At 50.3% G+C, this 14,037-nt stretch overlaps 2 protein-coding genes across 3 annotated transcripts; both read left to right on the forward strand.

Moving 5' to 3' along the window:
* Positions 1-386: 386 nt before the first annotated feature.
* LOC100276205 (uncharacterized) lies at positions 387-2,555 on the forward strand. 2 transcript variants are annotated; one of them, XM_008669436.4, is made up of 2 exons: positions 387-835; positions 1,738-2,555. In XM_008669436.4, exons 1-2 carry the CDS (start codon positions 567-569, stop codon positions 1,916-1,918), a joined length of 450 nt encoding a protein of 149 aa, XP_008667658.1. In that variant the 5' UTR covers positions 387-566; the 3' UTR covers positions 1,919-2,555. The 2 variants fall into 2 exon arrangements, with proteins under 2 accessions (XP_008667658.1, NP_001358466.1); NM_001371537.1 differs by having other exon boundaries at positions 424-841; positions 1,738-2,409.
* Positions 2,556-4,682: 2,127 nt separating this feature from the next.
* LOC103646018 (uncharacterized protein At4g15970) lies at positions 4,683-7,622 on the forward strand. The gene is made up of 4 exons (XM_008670756.3): positions 4,683-5,258; positions 6,202-6,567; positions 6,742-7,223; positions 7,328-7,622. Exons 1-4 carry the CDS (start codon positions 5,004-5,006, stop codon positions 7,347-7,349), a joined length of 1,125 nt encoding a protein of 374 aa, XP_008668978.1. The 5' UTR covers positions 4,683-5,003; the 3' UTR covers positions 7,350-7,622.
* Positions 7,623-14,037: the final 6,415 nt, after the last annotated feature.

Below are 14,037 nucleotides of genomic sequence, written 5' to 3' on the forward strand. Positions count from 1 at the left end.
GCCCGAACCCAGTTGTCCCCACTGAACAGTTACAGAAGTTCCACACGAGCGTCGAACCTCGATACGGGACCGGGCCTAAAACAAAACCCAGGCGCCCGAGCGACCGGGCCCAATCCCCAGGCGAAAAAGAACGTCCGAGAAAAACAGAAGGGATAAAAAAAAGGCCCGGAAGGCGGAGGAGGCTTGCTGCCTTCCTCTGCTCGTCCCTCGTCGTGATCGTGGTCGTGGAGCAAAGCAACCCTGGGAGCCGAGCCGTGCCGAGGTGGTCCCGCGAGGCAACGAATCCCACTAACCAACACTGCCAGGTGGGCCACGCACTGGGGCCGCCTGGACCCACCACCCACCCCCTCTCGACGCTCACTTCATAAAACCACTCCACCTCCTGTCTCCCCTTTAAACACACCGATACAGCACACCGTCCATCTCTCCCCTCCCCCTCGCACCGCCGCGCGGACACGAACACGCGAGCCACCGAACGGGTCCGGGCCCGATCGCACCGACCAGCCGCGCCCGCGGGGCGGGGAGGTGGATCCAGTCCAGGGGTGGGCTCCTCTTCACCGCCGCCGATGGACTTGGGCCTCAGCGTCGCGGGTAGGACCGGCAGCGGAGGAGGAAGAGGGGGCTGGAGAGGGAGCGGGGGCGGCGCGTCCGCGGCGGCGTGGACCCGGCTCGTCAGCTCTGGCGTGGAGGACGAGCTGGTGGCCGCGTCGGGAGGAGGAGGAGGAGGAGGTGGTGGACGCGCTGGGGCGAGAGCCGGAGGCCTGCCGCTGGGCCACTTTTTGGAGGCCTGCTTCCTCTGCCGGAAGCCCCTCCCCAGCAACCGCGACATATTTATGTACAGGTTCGCCACTCTGCCGCCGCCATGGCTACGGCTACCGCTAGCGCTAGCGCTACCGCTACCTGGCCCTGTGCCGCTCGTCTTGCTTTACGCTCTCTGTTGGGAGGGATGGTTTTGGGAATTTCTGCGGCGGGTCCCGTGGTATGGACGTTTCCGACGTCTTTGGAAGGTGTATTTTCCCTTGGAAGAGCAGGGAATTTGACTGCCGAATCGTCTGCCGGAAAAAGTGGGAGGCGGACGTATTATTTCTCATAACTTTCCTTTTCTTCCGCGGTTTAGTTCGAACGTCCAGGCCAGATTAAAAAGAAAAGTATACTAGTGGCACGAAAAAATTGGTGAGAGCTGAGAGCTCCTTTTCCTCTTTCCGATGTGGTGTTGGTGGGATGGTTTTGTCGCCCTTGATGTGTTTGTTCAGGTTGCTTTTGCGCGTGAATCAATTAAATTCCTGGGACCCTAAATTGGTGCGCTTATTTATGGCCATGCCGTGAGCTCCTGCCAATTTACCACGGAATACCCTCTCTCGTTTGTTCTTTTATATATGGAAGTTGGTAATCGGAAAAAAGCTTCGCTGCTAAGCACGGGAGCTTTATTGGTTTGGTACCTGTGAGGCGGTAAGGCAGTAGTATAGTATTCCTGAATGACGCGTTGTGGCTATCGCCAGTTCCATGAATATGTGGGCATGTTGAAGCTACTCTGCCATGGGTCTCGTATACCCCTTTTTAATTTCATCTATAACACTGATTCAATGGTTTTGTTGCACGAGTACAAGTGGTGCACATTTTTCTCTTTTCAAAAAAAGGTGGTGCAGGCATCCAAAGATATCTATTCATGACATCCCAATTCCCAAGCCTGTTAATCTGGATTAATCTTATATGGGTGCCCCTGTGTCTCTTGTGCAGAGGTGACATCCCGTTCTGCACCGAGGATTGCAGGAGGGAGCAGATCGAAATGGACGAGGAGATGGAGCGGAAGGAGAGCAAACCCAAGAACGTGGCGCCGAGAGGAGCTCCATCCCCCAAGGACGTGGACTCCCCGCCGAGGCCTCCCAAGGCCCGGGCCGGGTCAATCCTTGCCGGCTAACACCGTGAAGAAGAAAAAAAAAAGCTCACAAACGAGCTCTCACGTATGCGCGCTCCCCCTCCCCAAAACCAAGAGATCAGACCCCCTCTTACCACCACGAACTACCACCGCTACAGTTACGTATATGGGTTTGTGCTTTTTGTTTAAACCCCTTGCGCCATTGGTGGCGCCGTGACCTGCTCAGTGTCAGTGCCTGCCTACCTGTATGGCTGTGATGATGTATAGAGATGGGGGAGGGGAGGGGAGGGGAGGAGAGCGCGCTGGTGTTTAGGACCGCATGCAGCTCTTATTGCGCTGCTGTGTCGTTCGTTGTATCATGTGTGGGTGTTTCTGCCTCCGTTTACAGGGGATTTTTGTGAAATTTCTGTGTGCTACGTAGTAGTAGTAGTAGTCGGTAATGATGGTTTTAGGCTTATGGTTTCCCGTAATGATGACGACGGAAAATGGAAAACATATGTCTACAGAAAGAAATAGACATCAAGTACATGACTAGCTCCTGTGCCATCGTGGATGATCCTGATTTCCTTTTTTTTAAAGTACCTTCTGATTGGCAACAAGTGTGTACTGTTCTTGGTCGATACATCCAATGTTTTGTTTTTTATTAGTGGCGCTGTGCAAGTGCTAAGCGTGCGTGGCATGTACCATCTATTGTTGTTTTGTTTGTTCAATACGACGAGAGACCACTTAGCTTAACACTTCGCACTTGTTCTTCGTTTGGCTGCTGCTTCACCCCAAGAACGCCAGCCCCGAAAATTGCTGTCAAAGCTGGTCGAGATGTAATAAGCGAGCAAAAACACATCAAGAACGCTTAACAGCGATGTACAGTGACGGTGCTCGGGTCTTCTACTACTAGTAGTGCGTAGGAATTGACTAGGAACATGGAGGCTTTTGCTTTCTTTTTTTTTAAACCCTTTGGCACACCGTACACAGAGGCGTCAGCGAGAAACGGCGCGGGAAGCAAAAGCTAGAGGAGGAAAGTCGATTCGTACAGACGGGTACAGTCCTCGCCGAATCCACAGCAGATGTACTCGCGCCGCAGGCTAAACGACAGGAACTTGCAACTTCGCCGAGCCATGGCGGCCCTATAGCGGTATATATAAAACCCCACGCAGGGGCAGGGACGCAGGCTTCCCTCCGGCCACGACGCGAGTCAGGCAGGCTAGAGCATTGTAGAAGAACAGCAGTACAGTGTACAACGCTGCAATTGAATGCCAATTTGACGCCAGAGTGGAGGAGCAGGTGAGGAGCCAGTACTGTTGAACACTGACGGGAGCTTCCAGGAGCGGTTATTGCCCCACGAAGCACGCCGGTTATATGCAAAAAAAAGGGCCCGCCCGTCAGCCTCCGCCGACGTCTCCGCAGTCCGCACCGCATCGCGGGCCCAGCTGCCAGTCCCTCGAGTCACTGCGCGGTGCCGCAGAGAAGACTCGCGCGCGCTGCAACCTGCACGGACCTGTCTCCTCTTGTCTTCGTCAAGGACCGCACCGGCAGCGCTTGGAAGGAAAGTTTGCGGTGCGAGAAAAGAAAAGGCGCGGGCGCACGCCGACGGGCGACGGCCATGTGCTCCTTCCCTCTTCGTCCTCGTCGGTCGTCACGGCTCTTTCGCGCCGTTGGTTTGACGTGAGTGAGCTCGATCGGGCGCCCGGGAGAGGCAAGTCGGAGGAAAGGCGCACGGCGCGTGCCCAGCTGGTGGGAGGAGTTCGCAGGGAAGGGAAGGGAAGGACTGTGGTCGTGCTGACTGCCTGCCAGCCCACTACTCGGCGTCCGCTGCCAAAAGCGACCAACGAACCAACCCCCAAAAGGCTGCCCTCGCCTTGCGTCATCTGCCCGGCTTTCTCTGTTTGGGGTGGTTGGGCAAATGGGCAGGCAGGCAGGGGCACGCGGCACGCAGGGGGGAGTTGCTTTCACAGTAGCGCGCAGCCTTCGCAGGGTGCCTGAACACAGTGTCACCTCAGACCTCACCTCACCTCACCCACGGGCTACAGAAAACTAGTCAAATTTTGGAAAAAAAGAAAAGTCATATACGCCGCCCAAGTCCTTTGGGCTGCAGCCTGATGCTCGGTCAGCCCAGCGTTGATGGACCAGGTCCAATGTAATACTGTAGGAACAAAGTTCCTTCATATGGGCTCAACAAAGCGATGCCGCCTAGCCCGAGTCTACTCTCGCCGATGGTTTGGGCTGTCCGATCCGCTTCTTCCGTCAAGGAACAATCCACATACGTGCCCCTTCACTGCTGAGGGGGAAGGATGGCTACCATGGAAACAAGAGGAGCTCGACGGGAATGGTACAGTGCAAGAAACTGTACATAGCCTCATGAAATTCCTGGTCATACATGCGTGACAGACACAATAGGGAGAGGCTTCGCAATTCAAGTATCTTCAAGAGGAAGCTTGATGACTCCGACCTTGTTTGTTTGGCTTTAATCTCTACCGACTTCTACTAGTATTTTTGTTTCTACAGATTACAGCTGCAGCAGTCTAAACAACAGCCTTTAATCTGAAGCGAACTAGAAGCAAAAGAAGTCAGATTGGAGCTGAGGCTCAAAAGGTTCCTTTTCTCCTGCACTTTCCTGGATATATGGGGATGCATTGGTGACACTGAAAATGGAGTTGTAGCAGTCTGCGGTAGTGCGGTTTCAAATGGTTCTGAGTCGTCAATTTTCTTTTCAACTAGATCTTTAGGTATAGCCAGCTCGTTACATTCTACTAGGTCTTCAGGCTTGTGAGGCTCGATTGTGTACTCGTATAGTCGTATGAATGAAATCATTTTTTTTTTGCCTACTAGTATCGTATGAATGAAAACATGTTCTAGTGCCTCCGTTTCAATGCTCATGTAATCCCAGGCTGCAGTTGGAGCTTGGGAGGAGAGTCCGTCGTCTCCCGTCCCACCGGCATGTTGCGGTCCCGGCGTGTCACATGTGGGGCTCTGATCACGCGAGGAAATTCATCGCTGATTCTCGGCGGTTCCGACATTTGAACGACGTCGACGGGCCATCACACGTGCCCGTTCTGACGAGGGGACCGGGAGGTCCGCTCCGCAAACCGCAACCGCCCCGCGCTAGAGCCGCTGAAACTGAACTCCTGACATGGCCAGGCCAGCACGCAAAGCCCTGATAGGCGCGCCCTCCGCCGCGCGCTCGCGCGGCCTACGGAGGCACGCGTTTCCAAGATCTGCTGTCGCTCTCTTCCTCGCCCTCCTCGTCGCGCTGTCCTTGGCGGTGCTATACCGTGCCGCCGTCTCGCGCTCGCTGGGGACGTCCTGGTCCTGGGGGTGGGACTCGCTGGCGCTGCCCTCGTTCGCCACATCCCAGGAGGAGGAGGGCGCGGAAGGCGACGATCTGGTGAGCCTGCTTGCTTCCACCTTCGATTAATGCTTTCGGTTTAGCCATTTCGCTACGTGTTCCTAAATTTTCACTGTGGCGTTGGTACGGGACTGGACTGTGCTGATGATTTTGCGGTTCACTGTTCCGTATGTTTGAGAGTTCTATAGCATTATACTAGCATTCTGAGTTATTGGGCAATCGAAGTTCATTGTTGAGCGGTCGCGTCATATGTTTGTTCACTTGATGTCTGGGAACCGGAAGGCTTACCTTGGGATGGAGCAACTGAAAGAAACCTGTACGTGGTGGTTTTAGATCAGCCAGTACAATAGAAGTAACATCTCTCCATCTAAAGTAACACCTTCTGATACAACACTCGTCTAGTCGTCTCATTCTACTGTATTTTCGGTCTCAGTTTCAGTGTATATCCATCTGGAACAAAATTACCGTCTCTTCTAGGAATACTGTTGAATTAGATACTTTAGTTGAATCTTGATAAATAAGTTTAAGTCTATTAATGTTTGCTGCTGGCCATTTTTGTCATTCGCTCTTTTTTCAAGTATGGATTGATAATATTTTTGCATCCTCGATAAGCCAAACAATTTAGCAACGCATGCTGCGAACCTTATATATGTAATAGTTATGCTCGTCTTCCAGGTAATCACAAACTGATGGTGGTTGTTCACATGGAAAATGCTGATTGTGATGGCAAATGAAATTGTGAACTAGGCTTACGAGAACTTACTAAGTAGCGATCATGCTGAAGTCTTGCTACTTGTATCAGTATTCATTGTAATATCTTGTTTGATTTTTGCTGCCTGTACTATGCATTTCCCCGTCCTGTTGGCTCTCAGAAGATCCGTTCTGTTTTGGTTTTGTGAATTTTGTGTTTGCATAGGCAGTGGATAAGTCACTTTGTTCATTTATTTATTGGTTTGCAATTAATATATAATGACCTTTACAGGACAGTGAAGATCTCAAACTTGAGCGAGTCCTAAAGAAGGCTTCAATGCGAGACAATACAGTTATCTTGACTACACTTAATGCTGCATGGGCTTCTCCTGGGTCATTGATAGACCTTTTCATCGATAGCTTCCGTTCTGGTGTTAGAACAAATTTGCTGTTGAAACACCTTGTAATTGTAGCATTTGATTGGAAAGCATATGAGGAATGTGTTAAAATCCATCCCTATTGCTTTGCTCTGGGAACCGATGGTGTGGATTTCTCTGAAGAGAAGAGGTTCCTGACTTCTGGATATCTCGAGATGATGTGGAGAAGGCTAGATTTCCTGCGGCTGGTTCTTGAGAAAGGTTACAACTTCATATTCTCGGTAAATTCTGCAAGACATTAACTTACCTTGATTACTAGTGGTTCCTATTTTGCAACAGATAAAGATTCAGGTGTCAGTTATTTTTGAAATATGACCCCATGACTGATTGAATATGTGAAATGAAAATAATTTGGTAGCCTTATTTATCTTTCTTCCGTTTTCATTGAAATCCAGGATGCAGACATTATGTGGTTTCGCAATCCATTCCCACATTTCTATCCCGATGTAGACTTTCAGATTGCATGTGATCACTATGTCAGGAATGCAACCGACTTGAGAAATATTGCTAATGGAGGCTTCAGCTATGTGAAATCAAATGAGCGTAGCATAGAGTTTTACAGTTTCTGGTATTCGTCAAGATTGAGGTATCCTGGCTACCATGATCAGGATGTATTCAATGCTATAAAGCATGATCCTTACATTGTACACATTGGATTGACATTTAAGTTTCTGAGTACAAAGTACTTTGGAGGGTTCTGTGAACCAAGCAGAGATCTGAACGAAGTCTGCACTATGCATGCTAACTGTTGCATTGGGCTGCAAAGCAAGATTCATGATCTGAAGATTATGATGGAGGATTGGAGGAGTTATTTGTCCTTGCCTCCAAATTTGAAAAGATTGCAAATATCTACTTGGCGGGTACCACAAAATTGCAGGTAGGCGATCCTACATTGAGTTCAAACAGTATGATGTTAAGTTGGTTTCCAACATGCTGCTGCTGTCTTCCATATAATTACCTTAATTAGTATTCATTTTACAGCCTTGCATGGTCGCGCCATTAAGGCAACAAAGCATGCTGAGGATCATGAAAAGCATGTGAGATCACTAGTTGAAAGATTGCACCTCCCCCCCTCCTCTCCCGGCCAAACTTATAACTGACCTAACTGATAGGTTTCATCTGTAAACAAAAGCTGCTTCATTTCTGTGTGTTCTGGAACTTGGATTCTTTGAGGGGAAAACGTGATAAATCATCAAATGAGTTGTAGTTTCTTGATGTTATTGTTGTTGTTGTGCATCTCATCGGAGCAAAGAAGATTCAAGATATGTCCCTTTTACTTCCCAGATGCTTTACCTGGATATGCAGTAAGCACGGTAAGCCGAGCATTAGATTGCATCAGTTTAGAACCTGACTGCTTAATTGGTTGCCCGTATCATTTTATTCTGTATCAACGTGTGCGTTGACTTTATGTGAGCCACTGTTTGGTTACCTGTACGTAGGAGACGTGACTTGCATAAGCAGATACAACATAAGTCATTTCACTTGTATCCGCAGAAACGCTCAAAACTGGCGTATCCACACAGCCACCCTCACAGGAGCCTGCGCGCTCCTGTGCAGGTATCCAATGAGACTGTGAATGAATTGCTCGGTCGGTTGCATTGATGCAAATGGAGTTGCTACTACTGAATGAGCATGGCGTTGAAGGCTGACCTAGGACTATGGGGGTGTTTAAATGTACTAAACTAATAGTTAGTTGGCTAAATTTTTTTACTGAAATTAGCTAGCTAATAAATAGCTACCTAACTATTAACTAATTTACAAAAAATAGCTAATAGTTGAACTATTAATTAAGGTGTTTGGATGTCTCAACTAATTTTAGTTATTAACTATTAGCTCTAGTGCATTCAAACAATCGCTATAGCCACATCAATATCAATAATGGTGATTCGATCTATTTTTCCAATAAAGGAACTCGACGTTTTTTTTTATTTCCATGTTTTCGTGGAGTCTACTTACGAAAAGATGTCACCAAAGATTTTCGAATACCTAAACTCCATAATTCCATTTTCGATTCGGTAACGCAGTGAACTTACTTCAAGTAACCGGTAACTATCCATGAACTTATTGTTGATTACTGTTTGTTTCATCGAATATCTCGACTAATTAAGCATTAGCTTCAACAGTTGTCCTACGTCACCTTCTCTCCGCTTATGCCTTGTTCGGTTGCATAGGGATCATAGGGGATTAAAGGAGACTATCGTGGTTTTTAGAACCGGTTGACAATAAAATTTGTGTTCGGCAGAGATGTTAGCGTAAACTCACTCCGAATGGTGAGCTGCGAGAGGCTCGAAGGTGGATCTGAGACGAGTGGGTTATACTGGTTCAGACCGGAGCCCTAGTGCAGTGCTGACAATAGTATTACTTAGAGCATGTTAAAGTTGGGTGCTTGTGTAAAGTTGTCGGATCTCTTTGTATGGGGGTTGTCAGAACCCTGGAAAAGGGGTACCCCTTACTACAGTATAAAGACACGGTACCTGCGGCTATCTCTAGTCGCGTGGTAAAGAAGCTGTGCGTGGGACCAGACCACGGCTCGCCCCAGCCTCAGGCGACTACTCTGCGCCAGCAGCAGCACCCGACCCCACCACGTGGACGGCTCCGGGGCCGCCACGTGGCCAGAAAAGATAATATATCCCAAAGTATCAACAGCGAGTCCGGACCCCCATGGGAAAGCGTCGGACCCCTGTATATACAGATCGAACCTCAGGGTAAGGTCCAGGGCCTCCACGTGCGCGAACCGGACCCCTTAGATGGGTTCCGGACCCCTCTTTGTGGGGTCCGGGCCACTCACAGCAGGGTCCCGGGATTCTGGGACAAAGAATACCCACACCTTAATCAAGGCCAGACGGGGGTCCGGAGCCAACACGTGTCCGGACCATACTGTATACGCTTCCGCTCCCCGCTCAGGGCCTTACGTGGCATGATGCACGTGACGTAAGCCAACGGGCGGAGCCTGACGTAAGGCCTCTGGGCCGCGCGGTCGCTGCATTTAATGCGGCGGAGGCGCGCCACCTGTCTATTCCACTGGCAGATGATGTGCCGCCTCAACATTTAATGAGCCCTGTCCATTCCACTGGCAGGCGATGTGCCGCCTCGGCATTTAATGAGCCCTGTCCATTCCTCTGGCGGACGGCGACCAGACCATCCCGCATGCGGCGTGCCTGTCCAATCCGTTGGCAGGCGACGTGTCCACACTGCCACATGCGCTACACTCATGATGACTCGCGCGTTACCGAGAAAGCAGCCGCGAGATATCAATACTATATGGACTACATACATTATGGCGCTCGAAGATCGCCCATGCGTTACAGGCATTAGTTATTTCCTTCCATTTTGCCCCTGGGCCCACATGCCGGGGCTCAGCATTCTTGTACGTGCCCCCCTTGAGCTATAAAAGGGAGGGCACATGACGTTACAAGGCAGACCCAACTCAGACGCTCTCGAACTCACGGATTCACTCAGACTCTCATACAATACACAGATAGTGGAGTAGGGTATTACGCTCCGGCGGCCCGAACCACTCTAAACCCTTGTGTGTTCTTGTGTTCATCCCGAGTCCATCTAGCAGGCAAAACGCTTAGGCCCCTCCTCATCTTAGGATTTAGGGCGGGTGCGTTCCGCCACCCGGCCGGAGAATTTCCTCTCCGATATTTGGCGCGCCAGGTAGGGCCCTTAGGATTTAGGTTTTTGCTTGTCTTCCTTCTCGGCACAATGGTCCAGATCGTCGAGCACCGCGCCATGACTTCTGAAGACTTCCTGGTGGAGGAAGAGGCTACATCTTCCACGCCACGAGTGTCTAATCGCCCTGCGCCTAGGGCTGCTGCTGTGCACGCTGCACGGCAGCACACGCCTACGCAGACGTCCCAAACTCCGCCAAGAGCAGCTCCTGGGGCGTTGTCTGCGGCCAGGGAGTTGCTACGCCACCCTCCTAGCTCCATGGCCTCGCCGGGGGCCATGAAGCAGTGGCGTGACGACGTCGACCGTTTGCTCGGCATGGCGCGTTCTGGCTCGACCAGATCCAGGTCGCGGTCATCCCGGCGCTAGCGCGAGGCGACAGCATCTGTGCGCTCACCCTCGGTGAGGGATGCACAGACCGACGATCTCCGGGCAGAGCTCAACCGCAGGCGTGCGGGAGAGGATGCCCCAGTCTCTCTCGAGAGGCCTGATGACCTGCGGGCAGAACTCAACCGCAGGCGTGCGGGCGAGGATGCCCGCATCTCTCTGGAGAGGGCGCGTGAGCGCCGATAGAACGTCGAGGGTTGCAACCTCGACTATGACTTCGTTGCAGTTGCACCACAAACCCTAGTGGGCGCCTGGATCCAGGCGGGTGTCCCCTTGGCCGGCGTGGGCTGCGCCGCACTAACGGATCATCTCCGCGCGGCAACTTGGCCATCCAAGTTTCGACCACACCTGCTGGAAAAGTATGACGGTACGTCAAACCCGTCAGAATTCTTGCAGGTATACGTCACCGCCATTACGGTAGCAGGTGGAGACACCGCCGTAATGGCGACATATTTCCATGTAACCTTGTCTGGGCCAGCCCGGACTTAGCTCATGAACCTTACCCCGAGATCAATCTACTCCTGGGAAGAGCTCTGCGCGGGGTTCACAGCGAACTTCGCTAGCGCTTATCAGCAGCATGGCGTGGAGGCCCACCTCCACGCAGTGAGGCAGGAGCCCGGGGAAACTCTACAGGCGTTTATCTCCCGCTTCACCAAGGTACGAAGCACTATACCTTGTATCTCCAATGCTTTCATCATCACCGCTTTCCGCCAGGGAGTACGTGATGAAAAGATGTTGGAGAAGTTAGCCACGCATGACGTGGAGACTGTCACCACACTCTTCGCTCTGGCTGACAAGTGTGCCAGTGTCACACCCGGGTTTCGGGGCACCAAGACCCGGGCGCGAACATAATCACCAGGTGTGCTGGGACCAAGTCTCACACATATGATGAATCATGGCACAGGATCGAATGTCACATCTTTACTATATAACAAGAGTTCTATACAAAATAATTAAATAATTACATTATAAGGAGACAACGGTCCAGCAACCCAAAGTTGACTGGGAGACGACGGCCTAGACCTCTCATGAACTCATCGCAGCATCCTCCTTGCGCCTCATCCTGCGGTACCTGTTCTTGACCTGTGGGGGGGTGTGAGATAGCAAGAGTGAGCTCACATACGTTCATCGCTCAACAAGTTGTGGGGAATAATGTGCATGAACTCGCCAAAGGTGGGAGCTCACGTGAAGTGTAAGGCTTACCAAAGAGGATGGTTAGAGCTGAGCATTGCTTTTAAAGTTGGTCAAAATTTTATTAGCAATTACTAAGTATAAGTAAGTACCAACCCAATTAAGTAGTAGAACAAAAGTAACAATCTCACCTGCGATGCAATGCATATGACAAATTGAGTTTAAGTTCCATAATTTAATCATGTGAGTGTCCGAGCCGCTCATGACCGTGAGCACGACTAGTATACCAGTTTTACACTCTGCAGAGGTTGCGCATCTTTACCCACAAGTCGTGTTACCCATTTGCCACGGAGTTGATCAGACTCCATACACCTCTACCAAGGAAGCGAGGCAGGGTACCACTACGAGGCCTTTACAAAGTTCCACTAGCTTCAGACTACCCGCTACAGTTTATAGGAAGCTCCAGTGCAGGGTTCTTGCCTGACCGCCATCGCAGCAAAATCAACCCAAGGACCTCCCTACACTGACCACTCCCCTACTGCCCTTGCCCCTTTCGGGTAAGGTAGCCCTCCACTAGCTTTCCTAGTTAATCAGCCAAGGGCGTCCCATTAAACCCTTGTGGTAGCACTGTTTTCCCGGGTGGTTCTCCATGTTCCCATTAACATAATGATCTTATCATGAACAGAAAATAATGAACAGATAATAACAAGTATAAAAATGAGTGATGATTATCTCTATACCCAAATCCACATAAAGCAATAGCATGTACTACCCAAAAATTTAGTAGTAAACCAGTGGTGAAGCAAGGTATAAAGATAGTCAAATCTAGGGTATCCTATTGGGTCCCATCAAAATTAACCTATGCAGATCATTATGATTAATAAGAACATGAATGGATAAAATAAGTGATCAAGGGCACAACTTGCCTGGGACTTGAGATTCCAGGTACCAACTTGCTCTTCAGATGACACGTGACCTCGCTCTAGTCGTAGCAATACAAACAAACATTGTATAGGCAAAATTAACATTTCACCAAACATAAGTACAAATATATATTAATAATCTACATATTAAAATAAGATCACAGGAACAAGAATTATTAATTTCGGAGTTATAGATTTTAAGTTATGGATTTCCAAAGATTCTATGTGTTTTGTACAAGATTAATTAGGATATAAATTTTAATGTGGCTTTCATGTCAAAACAGTGGTACTAAATGATAATCAATAATATTACAAAATTATAGGAATTGGAATGGATTAATTTGGACTTCACCTGAATTTTCTATGGATTATACAAGTTTTACAAGTATTTCTATACTCAAAATCAATTTCTAAATCTCTATTTCCTATTTTCTTTAATTTCTGGACTGGGCGCGCTAATACAGAGAAGGTCGGGGTTTAAATCGCAAAATTTCCCAAGACTCAGGCTACACCCGCACTGGACGGCGGGTTGAATACTTAGAACTATAGGGTCTCTTTAGTAAAGTTGACCCGCGAAGGGGTATCGTTAGATATGGACCGTTGGATTAGATCCAAACGGCACCGATGAACTTATCATCAATCCGAACCCGCCCGCTACGCTAGCCGTTGGATCAAGGACCGGTGGTTCGGATTTAAATATCCCGAGATCACGCCCCAACCGCACGATGCGAGATCAACGACTCAGGTTGACCCGAGGTGAAACGCTAGCACCGATCTAATCAGAGCCGTTCGCCTTGCATCCAACGGCGTCCGGACAGCCTACCTCCCCCCAACCAGCTGCGCGGTGACACAGAGCGCGCACGGCGGCGCACGCCGGTGAGCTACCCCGCGACGGCGCGCCGGTGCCCGATTCCCAAATTAATTGGGTGCTACACGATGCAGATGCAAGGGCGAGCTTGTCTGGGAGATCATACCGAGTTTTCGACGTAGTATAGGGGCCCGGCCACGGTGTCGCGTGGTTTATGGTGGCCGGAGCTTCTCCGGTGAGAAATTGGACGCCGACGCACCGAGGAATTCTTCTCGAAGGTTCCCAGGTCGCAAGCGCTTGCCCCGGCGGACCCCGCAGACCTCACCACTGAGCAACGACGGCGCACACCGCGAGTTGGATTGCGGCGGCGAATTCACCCGGCTCGGCGAGAATCCCTGGAGCGGCGCAGGCGGTGCGGTGGGGATATTGCGAGGGCGGAATAAAGCGGGGAAGGAGACGGACCGGTTCCAGATCCTATAAGAACGTGGCCACGGCCGGAGCGCTCCAACGATCATCCCGGAATCCGCGCGCCCGCCATGCTCGGAGGAGTTTGTTGAGGGAGGTGGGAGACGACTGACATGTGGGCCCCGCGGACCAGAGGCAGAGCGCGCGCAAGGAAAAGGGCTGGGCCGCGCAGGAACGATTCCGAACTGGGCCAAAAAGGTAGCTCGGAGCCCACTTCGCCTTTCTTCTCCTTTTTCTTTTGTTTTACTATTTTATATTTTCTTTTGTTCCTAATTCTTTTGAATTTAAATTTTGGACTCAATTTA

The sequence above is a fragment of the Zea mays genome, chromosome 2 (assembly GCF_902167145.1).
Source record: "Zea mays cultivar B73 chromosome 2, Zm-B73-REFERENCE-NAM-5.0, whole genome shotgun sequence".
In the NCBI taxonomy this organism is placed as follows: domain Eukaryota; kingdom Viridiplantae; phylum Streptophyta; class Magnoliopsida; order Poales; family Poaceae; genus Zea; species Zea mays.